Genomic DNA, 17,892 nt, shown 5'->3' with positions numbered 1-17,892 from the left:
CAGTCTCTGTGCTGCGCGGTGGCGTGGCTGGCTCCAGCCGGGCAGTGCGGCTGCCTGTCCTGTGCTCTGGGCGTCGCAGCTGTAGAGCCCGGCCTGCCCCAGTCTCTGTGCTGCGCGGTGGCGTGGCTGGCTCCAGCCGGGCGCTGCGGCTGCCTGTCCTGTGCTCTGGGCGACGCAGCTGTAGCGTTGCCAGCCGCCGGTGCTGCAGGCAGTGCGGTAAGGGGGTAGAGGAGTTCCGGGGGGTGGTCAGGGCAGGGGGGTGGGTAGGGGTTGGGGTGGTCAGAGTGTGGGGACCAGGGGTGTTGAATGGGGGGACGGTCAGGAAGGAGAGGAGGGGTTGGATGGGGTGGCAGGGGGTGGTGAGGGAGTGGGGGTGGTTGGATGGGGCAGGAGGTCTAATGGGGCCGGGGGCTGGATCTGGGCTTGGCAGAGCAATGACTCGGGCAGGGCAGGGGTCTGTTGGCTTTAGCACCCCAGGGTGAGCATGTGCAGGGCAGGCCAGGGCTGGCTGCTCTCCCTCCAACACCCCAGCAAGTGGAGTTTTCATGACCATAAAAGGGGGCGAGGTTTAAAGGACACAAGGAAATACGGTACTTCCCCCCCCGCCCGGCCCCATTGGCCTGCGGAACTCCCGGCTACAAGATGTCACGGAAGCCAAGAGTTCAGCAGCGCCGGACTCCGACCTGAGCCCCACCCGCCTGGCCACGCTGGGGCAGCGGGGAGCGAAACGCGCCTGCCCCGGGGCCCGGATCTCGCTGCGGAGCAGGACCGGGAGCGGGAGCCGCCACCCACCGGCTGGAGACCCGCGGCGCTCCCGGCCCTGCGCGGGGCGGCTCCCGTGTCGGCTCCTCCCAGCGCGGCCGCGCCTCCCCTGGCAGAGGCAGATCCCCTGGCAACCCGCGCCCCGGCCAGCGGGGAATTAAAGTTTAATTCCCGGGCGCCCGGCGAGCTGGGGCAGGACGCGAACCGGGCGAGCTGCGGGCTCTGCTCCGAGCCGGGCCGGGCTCAGGGCGAGTGGCTGCTTCCCTGCCCCGGCGGCTCCGGCTCTTGGATCTGGTGCCTTGACAGGTGCCCAGGCTCGCCCGAGCTCGCCGCCGGCCCCGGAGAACCTGCTCCCCGGGCCATGGAGAAGTATGAAAAAATTGGCAAGATCGGCGAAGGCTCCTACGGGGTGGTGTTCAAATGCCGGAGCCGGGACACCGGCCAGATCGTGGCGATTAAGAAGTTCCTAGAATCGGAAGATGATCCGGTGATAAAGAAAATCGCCCTGCGAGAGATCCGGATGCTGAAGGTAACTGCCCGGCTGCTGTTCGCCGCAGGACCTGCCACTGCCACGCTGTGACTGCGCGTAGCTTGGGCTGGGTTTAAACTCTCGGAGGTTTTGCTTATTCTGGGTCCAATAACGTGTCGCGGCGGTAATTTCCCCAGACCTCGCTAGCCCAGATACAGCTCTCAGCTGGCTCTGGCTTTAGCCTGGTATTTCCCAGAGCAGCCCAGGGAATCCCATTGGCTTTCAGCGGGCTTCCCGGGGCTAATTCCACCCTCTGCTCTCTGAAAATGACAGCAGCCTGCGGGATTTTGAAAATCTAGCAGCTATTTTCACTTCTGTGCACAGAAGGACTGGGACACGAACCGAGTCTCCCCGTGGCTTTCCAGTGATGGAATAAATCTTCCCTGCTTACAAACTACTTGTGTCCTGAGCAGCAACCGCTCTTTATCATGCTAGCTGTTGTGCCGAGTGGTGACAGCGCCTGTAATCACAGCTCTCTGAGCTGTCTGGTATCTCTATTATCAACCATGGCGGGGGGAGGTTATAACTGTTCTGCATAAATATCCCAACAGAGCTTTTAATTCTGGGGAGAAAAGTGCAAGAACAATATATTCCTTTATCAGTTGCTTTTTTTAGAGGGCGGAAACCTATATAATTCTTGTGGCTTTAGATGATGGTTGCATTGCTCTTGAGTATAAAATGGCTTAATGTTCCAGACATTCATTTTCCCTAAACCGTCTTTAAAGTGGGTAAATCAACTGGGGGAGCCAACAAAGCCCCCGCTGAAAGAGCGGAGATAGTTACATGGAGGTTGCGTGGTCGATTTCAGTGAGTACCTTTGGTAGTAAGATTTGCTAAACAGCCATTTGGTTGATGCAGCGATAGTGGTACCCTGCTGCTGGGTCGTCCTTACTAGCAACCGTGTGTAGTAGGGAAACGCACAGTCTTGCTGATGTTAAGAGAGGTCTGAGAGTTAAGACTTGGAGGAACTTGACATTCACGTGTGATAGGGAGAATGTGTAGTCTCAATCCAACGCGAATACATGTGTCTCGCTTAAAATGTAAATTGAACTTCTTGTAACAACCAGTGTGGCCCAAAGAGGAATAGATTAGTGATGTCATCGCACTGGCATTGTACGGACATCACTGGTTTCTCAAATCTAGCTACGAGGCCAGATGCTGCTGTGCTTACTTGTGGGGAGTAGGACCTTATTCTGCGAGTGGCCGCGTTGGTAGGGAAGCCAGACTTTTGGCCCTGAGCATGTGTGTACAAGATATCTCCCTACAAGCCCACCAGAATTGCATAGATTGGCCAGCAGCAGCCCAAGGAGCAGCCTTCTTTTCCCCGTCCAGGTTGTCTCTTCCTAGAGTAGCAATGATCGTGGCAGGTGGCAAAGCTGGGCTGTGGAGCATGTGCAGACCACCACCACTTCAGTTGTGGAAGGACCAAGTCTTGGGCCTTGATCCTGCAGACCTGCCCATGTGAGTAATGTTCAGCTTCATCTCCTGTTTTAAATTGCTTGTTTGCATAAGGGCCTGCGGCGTGGAGCCCTTAGTTGGGAGACACCCAGTGACTCCTGTTCACTAGTCAACTAGGGAGTGAGAGGAGGCCTTGTAGCTTCTGCTCCTCAGGTCTCTTGGGGAGAATCTCGTTGCTCTGTCGATCCTGCTCTCAGCTGCCCGTGCGCACATGTTAAATTCATGTTTGTAAATTAATAAGGTTTATTTATCTCTGTATGTTTCACAATAAAATACAATAAATACTTTAAAACAGTGAAAGGAACCATCAGAAACGGTGCTTGTTAGTGACCCATATTAACCAGAAAAACCCTAGGGAAACTCCCAGACAACCAAAGCCGTTCCTATTCAGACATCTAAGACTGAAAATAGACATTATGGAACATTGTCATTTATATAAGCTGTAAGTCAAGAATTTAGGATGCTTTAGCCCAAAAAGCCTGACAGAAAACATGGAAATATCCAGTGAAGGGTCTTTTTAAAAATTAACTTTATTTAAAGATCAATGTTTAGAGATTTCTTTCCCAGTATTAGCATTTCCCCCGTCTCTGGTTTCTATCTGGCATTTTTCCCAGACTCCACTTTCTGCTTGGCATTTATGGAGCAGTAGGAGACCATTATCTGCTATCAATGTTCTTTTCCATTATCTTAATTTGCTTGTTGGGAACCAAGTAACGTTTCTGTTGCTGTAAGTATGAGATTTCAGTGTGTCACAATAGTTCTGAAAATCTCCCCAAAGCTGCTCTTGTTATAAACCATGATCCCGTTTGCTATTTTATTACATGTGTTTATATAAATCTATGAGGTCCTGATGCGAGAGAGGTTGTGATAAGGCTGCCGAGGCTTATTCCTGCTTCCATCACAGTCAGTGGTAGAAGACCCATTTGTTTCAGCTGCAGCGGGATCGGATCCCTGTGTATAGTCATGGTAGTGACTCCAGAACCATTTTAGGAAAAAAGCACCATTGGTGCAGGGTCAGGCTTGATAGGGAATATAGGTCTGTTGCCCTGCCAGGAACAAACCGGGAAACTGTAGTTCTGTCTGTTTAGATGCATAATTCTTCCTAACAAACTGCATTAAGCTTTATGTCAATATTAAAGATTTGCAAACAAACATAATAGTTACTGAAGCTACTTGTCAGAAGCATGGATGATAAATGCGTCTTCCCCACACCCAGAATAATAAAGAACCCAACAAACTGCAGGTCATCACCAAAAGATCTGTGTTTGGAGTGATGTTGATTTAACAAGTGGAGACCTGCTCCACTATCTTTTAAACATTTTCTTTGTAAATAGTAACAGATTCTTTGTTTGTTTGTTTATTAATTAAGATATTTCTTGGCTTAGGCAACACACTGTTTGCCCAAGATCAAATGAGATTATATTTCCTCAGTGAAAAATGTAGCCCCCTGATAAATAGTTGTTCTGCAGAGTAAATATTTTGTGGACAAAGGCTTGTGTAACGAACAAGCTCTGGTAGCTGGCTCAGAAAGATAGCCAGAGTATGCAGAGTTTTTAAAGGAATACCATTGTGTGTGATGGCTTTGAAATATACAAAAGGTACTGCTGTGAAAACAGGGTCAGTCTTTGTATAAACCGTATCCCCGACAATAGAAACCCGATACTTACTGTTTCTAGAAGGATGAATTTTAAATGTTGCTAGCTAGTAGAGTGCTGTGCATAGGGCCTCCGTTCACAAAAAGCTCACAGGCAAATATTACAAAACCATAAAAGGTGGGCGTGGCTTTAAGACTAAATCCAGCTCCGTAGGGTGTATGGCTTCTGGAGGAGCAGGCTTCAGATGGAGAACGGGCCTTTGACACAGAGCTACTAGCAGATTGCAAACAAACACATGAATTATTATTATTCTGCATTACAAAGGCCCTGGTGGGGATCAGGACCTGTTTGCACTAAGCACTGTAAAAATACATAGTCTGAGACAGTCTCTGCCCCAAAGTAGTCAAGACAGATGAGGGATTAGTGGGATTGGGATTTGCCAAAGGTCAAACAGCAGGGCAGCTGTCATCTGATCATGTACGCACTGCTGCTGATTCCACAGAGAGTTGTGTGCGGTTCTAACGGCTCCAGAACCTTTCCCGAGTCTTCGCACAGCGACGGGGCTGCCTGGGAAATGGTGTTTGCTTGCTTGGGAAAGTGCCTGTAGCAGGTGTGTGGGACTTAGTCTGCTGGAAAACCTTGATCCCGGGGAACCCAGCCCTGCCGCTCATTCCCAATAGTACTGTACTCAGGCGAAGCCAAGCAGAGCTTTAAATAATGCCTGAAGGAAGAGCTGTGTGAAAGCAGGGTGGGAAAACACAGCAATGAATTGACCAAGCAATATGAGCTCGTGTGGTACTCGGTGTCCCCTTGGTTAAACTTAGTCGGGGATGGGGAGTTCCATTGGAAAGTCACTTGAGTCAAGAAGACCCTGCCCTGGCCAGAACAGTGGGATGCTCTGCTGATTTCATTTGCCTTGGGTGGACATAGGAAGAAAGGGTCACTGAAGACTTTGGACCTTATCCTCAGAGGTGCTGAGAGGTGAGAGCTTGCCTAATGCAAGTGGAGGCTGCCTGCAGGATTGGACCCTTCAGGAGAAAAAGCCTTCAGCTGACTCACTTCGCTTTCGGGCAAGTGGTGCAGTTCGTGGAGAGAGGCTGGCACCAGGCCCCGTGTTCCTGTACCAAGTTGCAGACAGACAGCTTGGCAGAAGCTGGCTATCTTAAAGGAAGCCCAAGTAAAAGTGAATTATGGTAGTTGAGCCTTGGTGTTGGAGACAGGAATGACCAAAGCACGGTTCCCACTGAAGAAAAGTGCCAATTTTCCAGAGATCGGGAGATGGGATTAGCCACTCGTATACTGCTGCAACATGGCCTTCCATGCAGAAGGACAAATTCAGGGATGACCCTAAATCTTCTCCGTTTGGCTAATGGTAGTCGTGCCACTCGGTGAATTTGTGAAAATGCTCATGGTCTGGGCTGTCTTGGTTCAGGGACCCTTCTTCGGGCTGGGCATAAGCCACTTGTATCTCATTCAAACCCACAGCCGGCTGAAAGGATGCATCAGCCTTGAGGTGCGTTCGAACCCGGCTGTGTTCTGTGAAAGATTCTTGGCCAATGATGGGCAAGTGCCGCCCTCTGTTGCGATCTCTGCTAGAAGAATGCCGTGCTGGTGCATTGAAAACATCTGGAGAGATGTTTGCGTGGTGTCTCCAAAGCAGCCCAGGGATGGACAGTTTAAGGTTCCAGTGGAAAGGTGCCAGCTGCTTCAAGAGTTCAGCTGGGAACTGGAAACCACGTTGGAGCGGGGGCGGGGAAGGCTGCTCAGACTCACGGAGGCAGCAGTCAGGTAAAGAGGGAAAAGCTGGGGCCTCCAGCCTTGAGCTCACCCTCTCCCCACTGCATCGGAAGAATTGGCTGAGAGTTTAAAGGGGTGAAGAACTTCCCCCAAGAGAAGGTCTCTTGGGTGAACTAAGCTTTGGCAAGAGGCTGATGGTCTTTCCTGGAGCAGCAGGTGTAGCTAACATAAGAACGGCCGTACGGGGTCAGACCAAAGGTCCATCTAGTCCAGTATCCTGTCTACCGACAGTGACCAATGCCAGGTGCCCCAGAAGGAATGATCAGAACAGGGAATCATCAAGTGATCCATCCCCTGTCACCCATTCCCAGCTTCTGGCAAACAGGGGCTAGGGACACCATCTCTGCCCATCCTGGCTAATAGCCACTGATGGGCCTATCCTCCATGAATTTATCTAGTTCTTTTTTGAACCCTTATGGTCTTGGCCTTCACAACATCCTCTGGCAAGGAGTTCCACAGGTTGACTGTTCAATGTGTGAAGAAATACTTCCTTTTGTTTGTTTTAAACCTACTGCCTATCAATTTCATTGGGTGACCCCTAGTTCATGATCTATTTGTGTGGAATTGCTGAAAAATTGTCCTGAACAAAGTTTTTGCATTTTGTTTTACGGCTCATCTCTTGTTTTAGTTTCTCCCCTGTGAGCTGCTGACAGCCTTTTCTGTTAGAGTTAAGAACAAGTGTATTCTGTTTCTCCACTCCTGGGCTGTGTTTGTTTGGTATGCTAAGGAGCAACGAGGTATGTACATGGGGGAGAGGTCTAACCCTTTTGAATGCGCTGTTATCAGATCAGAGAAAGCAGCAGAACAACCAGCCCTCTGAGAACTTGAATATACAAACTTGAGGTGAATTCGGTGCTAGCGTGTCTCCTGTTCGCTCTTCCCTTGGAAAGTGAAACACCAAATTCCCTGCTAAGGGCTGACCAGGGCATGCAGGAACTGGCTTTGACGCATCCCCTTCACTGAGTGAACTCAGTTGCCTAAGGACAGTTCCACCAGGGGCCACGCACCAGCCCCCCAGTGCCAGTCGGCTCCCAAGAACTGCTGACAGCTCTAAATCATTAGTACGAACCAAGTTCCTCATGTGATTCACACTGGTCAGGTCGTGAACTGGTCTGACTTCCCCGAGAGAGATGCCAGAGTTTCAGGAAGGATTAATTCTGCAGCCCGACTCCTTCCCAGCAAGGGAACAGTGGAGCCTAGGCTGAAGGGTAAAGCGTGAACTCTCCCTGTCCCTTCCCCCACACCTGTAAATGCAGGCCAGGACCCTGGGCGCTAGGAGACAACCCCTGACATCTTCTGTCAGCAGTGAACAGAGCCCTTCCCCATGGCCCGGAGACAATCCTAGGGCTGCAAAACTGGAGGGGGAGTGACCAATACAGGCCCCACTTGGGTGGTGGTGAGATCCCATGCAGCAGGTCGTGACGCCGCTCACTCAGATTTGGCCCGGCCCCATCTCCATCAGGATCCTCCTGCTGCCCCGTCACAGCATCGTGACCTGACGCACAGGTTGGTGGCGCCGCTCGGATTTGGCCTGGCTGCCCCTCCAGCTGTTAGGCCACCCAGCTCCAGAGCAGGGCTGTGGAGAAGGGGCCCCCTCTCGTTGCTCCCTTGCCAAGTTCAGGTTCTCAAAAGTGGGGGGCAGTGGCCCTTCGGCACCCCCATCTCCGGCACTGCATAGACAGTCTGAGCTGCCTAGTTGCAGCCTGTTAGGAGCTCCGACAGAGGGCCTGGCACCCAGCCTGGCACCTTGTTTCCTGCTCTGACATCGATACGGCAGTGAGAGCCGACCCGCTTCTAATCTGTTGATCTGGCCAAGTGGCAAGGGAAAACCATGACTGCAAGCAGCTGCCAGGTTTGTCCCCGCTGGCAGGAAGGCTGGATTTCCCCCATTGCCAATGATCTGGGGAGACTGATGAATCCCAGTTTGCTCTGTGGAGGAGGTGATGCAGCAGGTGCTGGGGTGGAGGCCAAAAGACCCATCTATTGTTGGCGATTCTCACAGTCATGTCTCGTTAGTGCTACGTTGTGACTGAAAATAATCTTGACGCATGGACCTCTGCAGGGTTCTACTGGGATGAGTTGGGTTTGTGTGTGAAATGACTGTACCACTGAACCAAGCGGAAGTGATTGGCTGCAACTGATATCACGCTACTGTCTTTGCCCGCTGCTGACTGTTTCCTTCCAGTTGTGTAGTAACTGGCCCTTATTAGGAACGATAGTCCTCATCTTCACCCCCCGATGGGCCTGTGTATCCCACCTGGGGTAAGTGACCCACCCCAGAAACCCTGAACTTTATAGTCAACGCGGTCTTGGGAGTTTTCTCTGGTGCCCGTCACCTACGGATCTGAGCCCTTCCCAAGTGTGATCAAGGGGATGTCTGCACTGCAGGGATAAAGCAAGTTATCTACACTCAAGCTAGCTAGCCCAGCTTGGGTGGGAGTGGCCACACTGGTCCTGCAGCCACTCACGTGGAGGGCTAAGGCTTCTGGGGGCCGGCACATCGTCTGGTCCATAGCATTGCAGTGAGCTGAGCCGCTCAGAGTCGTCTCCCAGTGAATTGGGCAGGCAAGTTCTCTCGCTTCCTGGGTGCACAGGGGCAAACATGGGATGGCATTGGAGAGCTAGCGGCGCTCGAACGGCACCAGCCGCGTCCACACTGCAGAGAGCTTGGGTTAGCACGCGATAAACTGTGCTCATTTGAGCTTGAGATTCTGATGCTTCTTGGACCAGGCAATTTGCGCTAAGAGCATCACCACACTTGAGTTGAACGCTTTCGTGTGTGGATGGGACTCAAGCCAGGGGAAACACTGGGGTTAACTGTGCAGTGAAGACGAGCCCTAATTTGCATATTGCTTCAAGGTGCTTATCCTGTTGTTTTGTGTGTCCCCATGTTTGGGCTTTATTTGCTTAAGGGGGTTTGATCTATGTTGGTGATGGACAGCACCCTCCGGGCAGTGCACCTCTTGTGAGGCTAACGTCACCTACTTTAGAACTTGTGCCCTGTAACGCCGGCTACAAACCACTACAGTGTTCAGAAATGTCCTGATATAGGGTCCGACCCGCAGCGTAAGGTGAAGAATAGAGTTCCAGTTTATGAACCACACAGCAATGCAGTTGCATTAACATTACTCCTTTCCCTAGAGAACAATTACTGAAGCCGCCGGGTACCTCAGCTCTGGCATTGCAAAGGGAGTGAGGGGAAAAAAATTCTGTGCAACTATTTCTCAGAAAAAGAAGGAAAAATAAGATCTTTTCCCTGTCAGGTTAGTAGAGGACTGTGTAGCTAGAACTGAAAGCTGTCATTCATGCCACCAACTGACTATCTATAGCATATGTAGCTGCAACAGGTTCATGTTCAGTACTGAGTGGGCTGGGATTAGGAGGGGAAAGTCTCCTCTGCTGCTGCCTGACAACACCCAGTGGTGGCACTAAAAAACTGAACACAGCTTTCTTTAGCTAGACCCCATCTACTGCAACTCACAAAGGCACCGTGAGAGGCAATGGCAGATTTATGGGGCCTTTGAGTGCACAATTATGGCTGGGGACTGACTGATGCATTAAAGATCTGAACGTTCTTTGCCCAGAGCCGCATTGTTCAACTAGAAATTAATGATCTTAGCTGCAGCCTGCTAAAATTCTGCACATAAGCTGTAATTTACTAGCCAAGTTTGACCGCTCAGCCCTGTCCTCAGTCTCCTGCTGGAGTCTGTAGAGCTTAGGAGAGTAATCAAATATCTGCAGCGCCGGGTTTCAGAGCATTGTTCTCGTGGTGCTTTCAACGGGAAAAGTAAATCTGGATACATGATATTAAAAATATCTCAACTTTTATTTCAAACTCCAGTTCTCACACACACAGTGACTGTTCCGCATTAAGGACAGTGTACGGATAAGCGCCTTTGAAACTTTAAACAGGTTTGAGTTTAAGTCTCGCTTTCTAAACAGTGGTGACCACGGCCTGTTTGTTTTCTCCTGTGTGTGTTGCGTTGCCACCATTGTCAATTATAAAAAAAAAAAAAAATCTCTGGGAGAGTCTCCCCTTGAGTCTGTGTTTTACTGTGACGTTGGATGTGTGAGCACAGACCAGTCTGACGCATGCAGGCTGCTCGGGTTTTTAAAGCCTGCTGCATTTCAATGATCTGACCTTACGATTGGGAGAAATACTGGCCAGTTAGTCTTATGGGAAGACTTCTAATCGCTGGGCAAGACCTGGACTTATTCCAGCAATCACGCGGGTTGTTATCTGTCTGTGCAACCCTAGCATCCAGAGGCTGGGTTATTGAATTTAAACCTCCCGGCTATTTTGAGGGTGTTTCCTGTTGGTAGTAATGAACCCCTGAAATATGAGCCCAGGCTAATGTTCACATGACTGGGAAGCAAAATTCCTGAAAGGTGAATACATATTTTTCAACGCTGGGCCATTCTGTGCTCCCTCCAGTCACCCTGCCTGCCCCTTTCATTCCCTTCCCCACTGTATTCCCCTTCCCACCCACTGGTCAGCAAGGATCTTGCTGTTGGAAGGGCTGTGATATGGTTTTGTTTAAACTGGGTTTCAGAACCAAGCTGGGCCGAGGGTCTGCAGTTCTTGCCATCTAGGCTACGCTCAGGGCTCTCTGGCTCCCTCCGGTGGCTGGGCTACCCCAGAAACCTCCACCTGCCCACAGAGCTCCAGCAATAAAGGTTTGTGCTCTTAGATCCCAGGGTAATGAGTTCAGGGCTCACTGCTGACAACCCGCCCAGCGGCATCATGGTCCGTGGGGAAGTTATTTTAGGGACAAGAATAGGGATGCTGGTGGAAGCTGTGAGGTGGGGGAGGGAGAGTGGATGGATTTCCCTTGGGATATACATGTGTGTTCTTCCTGTGGTTTGACAGCCGCACTGTGATCCTTTCTCTCTCCTGTACATTTTAGGTGGTGGTACTTCAGCTGGAAGGACTAATAATCTGAGGGTGGCCAGAGCGTGTGTTACAGGCGCCCCGGTCACAGCAGAGGGACCAGTGAGAGAGACTTGCAACTTCCCAGGGTAATCATTAGGCAAACTGGCTCTCCACAGGCACTCAGAGCGCAGCAGTTTTGCATAACCGGAATCAGCGGTGTCCATTACCCTGCAACCCTGCGCTCTGATCGCATTTCAGCGTCGTGTGCTGCCGTCTGCATCGTGCAGGGACCCCGTCTGTGGCTCTTGCAGGGCAGCTGTCTGTATGGCATTGTAAGCGAAGCTGTTTCAAGGCCCGAAAGACGAATAGTACCTTCCGCTGCCCTCTGCTGCGCTACGTCTTGCCTAGGGAGCACACAGACCGTAATGATTCGAATAGGCTGGAGCTCACCTCTGCTCTTCTCCGTAAGAACTCCCAGCCTGCCAGGCGGGGGTGCGTGTGTGTTTCAGTTCTCTTGATTTCAGCCAGCCAGATTTCCATCTTCTGCCCCAGGGACAGAAATATAACTAGATATGGGGGACGGGGGGGCAGTAGGTGTGTGCCTCGGTTTTGATAAAGGACGTGTGTTCATTCGCGTGGGGGTGGTTATAACTGGAAGCTCTCGTCCAAGCTCCTGAGTTTCATCTGTCACCTCTGTCATTCATTTGGGTGGCCCCTGGCTCGTGTATTCTGCTGTAGGTCAGAGGTTCTCAGACTGTGGGTTGGGACCCCAAAGTGGGTCGCCAGGGCTGGTGTTAGATTACTGGGGCCCCGGGCCCAAGCCCCACTGCCCGGGGCTGAAACCGAAGCCCGAGGGCGGCAGGGCTCAGGTCCCAGGGCCTCTGCCTGGGCTTCGACCTCGGCCACCAGGGGTGGTTCGGCTCAGGCCTTGGCTTTGACCCCCCGACCCGGGGCAGCAGCGCTCGGGCGGGCTCAGGCTTCGGTCCCCCATCCTGGACTCGGGTCGTAATTTTGGTCGTCAGAAGAGGGTCGCGGTGCAATGACATTTGAGACGTAGGTGAATAGGAGCTTTGCTACATCGCTCATTATCTCCGATACGTCTACCTTGTCTCCCTCTGCCCCTGCCTGTAACCTAAACAGCCCCGATCTTCCCAACCTCTCCTCACACACGCGTCTTCTCAGGCCTTTCGTCGCTTTCCCTGCGGCCCTTTTCTAACCAGGCTCCATCCTTTGTGAGAGGAGATGAGCAAACTCACCACGGTGTTCAAGGGGAGGGCAAGTCACTGACGTCGCTAATGGTGTTATAATTTCAGTATCATTCTGTGTCCTTTCTGAACATAATCTAGCCTCTTTTCTAGCTGCTGTTGTGCTCTGAGCAGATGTTTTTACTGAGCTGTCTGCAGTGCGGCTTTTAACCGGCGTGGTTATATCGAATCCATCACATTGGAAAGAACTAGTCACACTCGTATTTACCTTGCACTTCTCTACGTAATCCACGATTGATTTGTCCGGCCAGCCTAGACCCTCCTGACAGTCGTCTCCAGTGCTGGCTAATTTCAGTCATTTTTCTCTGCTATTTTGCTGCTCATTCCCTTTTCCGAATCGTTGGTTCACATCTTAAAAGATGGCCCCGTACAGAACCTTGGAGATGCCTTGTTGTCAGTTTCCTATGTTGAAAACTCATTGTTTATTCTAAAACTCAATCCAGCGCAAATGTTAGGATGTCTGTCTTTGTAAGCATGTGAGTAATTCCCTTGGAGTCAATGGGACTACTCATCTGATTAAAATTACCCATGTGCCTAAGTGCTCTACTGGACCGGGGTCCAGCTCTGTTTTCTATTCCTTTACCAGTTATTCGTCCATGCACCTTATTTAAAAAAAACAAAACCCACGTTAACAATTCCAGGAAGTGGAATAACAATCTCATATTGCAACAGACAACCTAAAAGATCCAGACATGCCAGATCTTCATACACACATTAAGAATCTTGGTCTGAAGTTCTTTGGTAAGGAAGCCCCTGATACCAAGCACAGCTAAAACAAAAAAATCACTTCTGAAGGAACCCTCAAAAGTTGAGACAGTGAATTAGCAAAGCAAGGAGCGGGAGGTTTCACTGTGTCATTGAGGGAGATTCTCAATGGCTTAGTCCCAAAAAGGCTTCTAACATTTATATAAAAGCTTTTTGCAGCAGCTATAAAGTCTTATTGTGTGTGTTTCCAAGCCATTGTCTAAGAAGACTCTCTTCTTCCACTGGTACAGTCAGAGGCTAGATACTATGTGATGGATGATACAGAAATACCTGTAATGGATAGAAATTATTTTTTGCCTGACAGCATCTTCTCTAGTCGGTGGCTGTTTAAGCCAAGTTTATCTGTGGCCCCAGATGTCTCCGAAAATAACTAACCACTAGCCTCTTCCGGCCCTGGTTGTGGCAGGTTGGTCCCCCTACTGCACAGGCTGGCTCGTTCAAGAAGTGTTCTCTCCTCCCCCCGTCCCCCGCCCCACTTTTCAGCTCCAAGCTGCAGGACGGGGTGGTGAGCCATCCGGGCTGCGTTACTAAGTAGACTGCTCCATTGTGTGTTCACAGCAACTGAAGCACCCCAACCTGGTCAACCTGCTGGAAGTCTTCAGGAGGAAACGGAAGCTCCACTTGGTCTTTGAATACTGTGACCACACGGTTCTCCATGAGCTGGACAAGTACCCGCGGGGGTGAGTAGCTGGCTCCTGGGCTGCAGGGAGGTTTGGGAGAGAGTGAGGGAGAGTCTGTGGGAATCGCTTAAGGCCCCAGAGCGCTCTTGGGAGAGTCTCATTAATAACCGTCGGGGCGACGTGAAGGCTGCCCGGCACAGTGCACTTGACCCTCTCGGTTACTGTGGTTTAGCGATGCTGTCCGAAAGAATTGCCCAAAGAGCCTGGGAGTGCTGCTCCACAGAGCTGCTCACCAAGGAGATAATGTCGCTCAGCCGGAGCATTCAGAGTAATAGCTCGTCTGCTTGACAGGAGCAAACTGCAGCTGAGAGAAGGGCTTGAGAGACCTCTGAAATCCTAACGCTGCAAACAGCCCCCAGGCCCGGAGAGCAGCAGGCAGCCCGAGAGCCCGCAGCCGTAGTCGCAGTCCACGTCCATCTCCAGGATCGCTTGTGATGAGCTGTGGGTGGTTCACGAAGTGCAATGGCTGCTGGCTTCCTACCAGACAGGTGTCGATCAGCCACCCTGCAAAGCCCACCTTTCCGGCTGCCTGTCGGCATTATTTCGTGTGTGTCCCGCTATGGGGAGAAGAGTTTGGCCTGCAGCCACACCGTTTAGATGAGAAGAAATAATGGCCCAGGCTGGCCTGGATTGCCAGCCAGTCTGATGCTGAGTGAGCATCGGCCTGAAATGCTCTCTCCCATCCCTCACCAAGGTGGACGCTCTGGGTCTGGGTTTGAGCTCGGGGGAGGGAAGCCTGCACTGCTGCCTGTCTGTGGTTGACTAGAGAGTCTAGGGGGTTTTGCTGTCCGGGGCTATATTCACTCCAGCTCCTGTGATAAACCCAGCATCCATTTCCTGTTTAGAGATTAAAATAATCTCTGGCCCAGGTGATTGCGCTCAACTTTACTTTCGCTGGGTCCCATAAAACCTCCCTCTAGCCTGTCCCTGCTGGGCTCTTGTTGATTGCTTAGACTGGACTGTGAGAACTTGCAGCAGTTTCGCTATTGTCTCTTCTCCTAACTTCCCTACTGAACAGGACACGTGGACTCGGCTCAATCTGTAGCCTGTGAGGCCAGTTACCCAACCCATGCACGGTCATTAATAATGTGACAGGCATGGTCGGTCAGGCAGAACTCATGGCTTTCTGCGGTCTGGCTCGCTCTCCGGACAAACAGAATCAGGCACGGCTTTGGCAGAGAGTTACCCTGGCATGTACCATGCATGCACCACTGTGTTTACGTTCCTGCCCCCAGAGCTCTCAGCACTTCCCTTCAAGCAGCCATTTGTGCAAAACAGGAGCGGTGTGTACAGAGGGAAGAAAACATTCTCCGTTCTGGTGTCTGTCTGGTTTGTGACGTGCTATAAACGATGTATGACCGTGAGTTACTCCTGGCGATTTGGTGCTATGGAAATGCTCAGCGTAAGTTTAGAAATCACTTGGCAGGCCTTACGTTAGATGACTGGTCGGTGGGAAGCTAATTGATTGAGGGGTTGGCGGAACAAGAGCCGTTGTTCTCCTGGGCGAGTAGCTTCATCAGAAGAATTGGACGTGCTGATGGGAGATAAGGTTTGTAAGCTAGGCAGCAGCTTCCCTAGCTCGCTGGCTAGAGTCTGTGAACTTGGAGTCAGGAAATGGGATGCGCAGCCCCCGTCAGGGAACACACCTGACGTTCAATGTCTCTTCATTCCAACAACTCCAATTTGGACTAAATAGATCGGCTGCTCTAATTAGAATAATCTTGGTCTCGTTACTCTGAACGGACAGTTCTCCTGAGAACGGGGGCTGGGTTTGTACAGAACGCAGGTATGTGTTCGGACCACGCTTAGCACAATGGAGCCTGGATCCTGACTGGAGCTAATCGAAACTGTTCTCTGTGCGTTCAGGGCCTCGCACAGTGGAGCCCGGCTCTCTGATTGGGACTCATGCCGCAATACAAATCAACACTAATACACATCTCATTAGTAAAGGATTCAAGGATGGGAATATAATTAATGCCAGTCAATGTGGTTTTATTGGAAATTGGTCTTGTCGAACCTGATTTCCTTCTTTGAGGAGATTACAGGTTTGATAGATAAAAGTAAATACATCCATGTAATAGACTCGACTTAGGACCACGCACTGTTCTGATTAAAAAATTAGCACTATCCACTATCAATAAAGCACAGGTTAAATGGATTAACATGTGCTTCGATATTGGATAGTGCTAATATTTTAAATAAATTAGGGGGCATGGATCAGCCTTCACGTCACACTGCCCGTCAGTACCCGAGTCAGGCCGGGAAAGCTAATGATCCAACCAGCCTACAGCATGGGGGACTGTCGTGGGAAGCAGTGACTCTGGAAAGGATTTCGGGGTCATAGCAGACGGGCAGCTCCTGGTGAGCTCCCCGCGTGGTAATGTGGCAAAAAGGGCTCATGTGATCCTGGGGTGTACAAAGGGGTGGGGGAGATGACGTTACCTCTGCACGTGGCATCGGTGAGACCGACACTAGGAAAACAGTGTCCTCGGTTTTGAAAGGATATTGAAAAATTGGAGAGGACGCCGAGAAGAGCCACAGACACTATTTGAAAGCGGGAGCAAACGCCTCGCAGTGACGGACTGAGAGTCCAGTCTGTCTAGTTTACCAAAAGGAGGTTGGGAGGTGACTTGATTAGAATGTATCCGTACCTTCACAGGGGGAAATACCTCATACTAAGGGCTCTTTATTCTAGCGGAGCATGGCAGCACAGGAACCAGTGGCTGGACATTAAATCCAGACACATTCAAGTCTGAAATAAGGCACAACTTTTTAACCATGGGGGCGATTAACCCCTGGAACAAGCTACCAAGGGAGGTGGTGGATTCTCCATCCCCCGGTGTCTCGAAGTCAAGGCTTGATGCCTTTCTGGATGACCTGCATTAGCCAAACACAAGTGAGTGGGCTCAATACACAGGGTAACAGGGTGACATTTAAGGGCTGTGTGGTATCCAGGAGGTGAGACTAGATGATTTATTGGTCCCTTCTGCCCTTAAACTCTCTAAGGCCGTGAATCATCCAGAACAATGTAACGCTTTTCAAAATAGCCAGCACTGAAAATAATGAGATGATTTGTCACTGCTGAGTTCCTTAGTGTTTGTTCACTAGAAAATACTTTTTATGGACGTTTCCAGGAATCTGAGCTGAAGCTTCAGTTGACCTAGAGCAGGAATATAAAGGGAACAGTTATTTGTAATAGCGAAGGGTTTATGCAGAAGGAAACAAGAATTAACAAACGACATCTCACACTTGCATGTCCCATTGCCGTTGCAGGCAGGGCTGGTGGCACTGCCTCTCACTGAAGCTGCCTGGCATTACCTGTTAAGACCCTGTTTTTCGTTAATTATAACTCTGCCAAATGTTAACGTGATGTCAGCTCGTAGTGCAGTCGGAGGGCAGCACTCTATGTAATGTCATTCTGAGACCGTTTCCTGAGCACGACTCTAGCCCTGATACAGCAGCATTGGCAGGAGAGCCGGAAAGGTGACATGCAAAGGATTTGTGCAAAATTGGGCATGTTCCCCCTCTTTTTTTGGCTTCTTTAGGATGGATGAAAAAGGCTTGAAAGGCGTAAAACGCTTGCGTTGGGCCTTTGAAACCTCAGGACTGTCAGCTCTGCCCTGCCTGGTGTGGCTGGGGGACCTCGTGAATGTCTGAGGATGCGTATTACGAACTGTCGCACCCCATAACTGTGGGGAGGCGGGAGCTGAATCTTTAACAAAGATGTCCCCTTTCTAAAATGTTGGTTAGCCATTGAAGTTAAACAGATGGGAGGGAACAGAGCAAACCCTTCCTCTCTCATTTGCTCAACTTTCACTCTCTTGGCGTTGGTGACCTAGTGAGCTGACGGTATCACAAGTCAGAGGTGGCCTCAGTGTTGTGATCTGTCTCGCTGTCTCCGGCACTGGCAGGGGAGAGCCGGTGTAGACCGGCCGTTGGCATTGTTCATAGGATGTCAGAAGAGTTAATGGTGCAGGACATGTGAATGATGAGATTAGCCACAGGACAGGAGGCGCCAGTAGCCAGCCCGCATCAGTGTTTGGTTGCCAGGGGGCAGACGCAATGTCGGCTAGATGTGAATGGCACCAAAAACCTTGGATCGGGCTCAGCCGGTGTAAATCTTTGTGTCTTTTCATTGTAAACTGAAATCGCCAGGCCCCTCAGCGCT

At 50.8% G+C, this 17,892-nt stretch overlaps 1 protein-coding gene across 1 annotated transcript in view; it reads left to right on the top strand.

Annotated features, from left to right (window-relative positions):
- Positions 1-879: 879 nt before the first annotated feature.
- Positions 880-17,892, top strand: part of CDKL1 (cyclin dependent kinase like 1) — a 36,748-nt gene continuing 19,735 nt past the window's right edge. The window contains exons 1-2 of the mRNA XM_045013700.1: positions 880-1,291; positions 13,603-13,724. Coding sequence (XP_044869635.1) covers positions 1,124-1,291; positions 13,603-13,724 — 290 coding nt within the window. The 5' untranslated portion in view covers positions 880-1,123. The remainder of the gene's footprint in view (positions 1,292-13,602; positions 13,725-17,892) is intronic.

Source organism: Mauremys mutica, chromosome 4 (assembly GCF_020497125.1).
Source record: "Mauremys mutica isolate MM-2020 ecotype Southern chromosome 4, ASM2049712v1, whole genome shotgun sequence".
NCBI classification, from domain to species: domain Eukaryota; kingdom Metazoa; phylum Chordata; order Testudines; family Geoemydidae; genus Mauremys; species Mauremys mutica.
The sequence above is the reverse complement of the archived record's forward strand: the minus strand, read 5'-3'. Positions and strand labels throughout refer to the sequence as shown.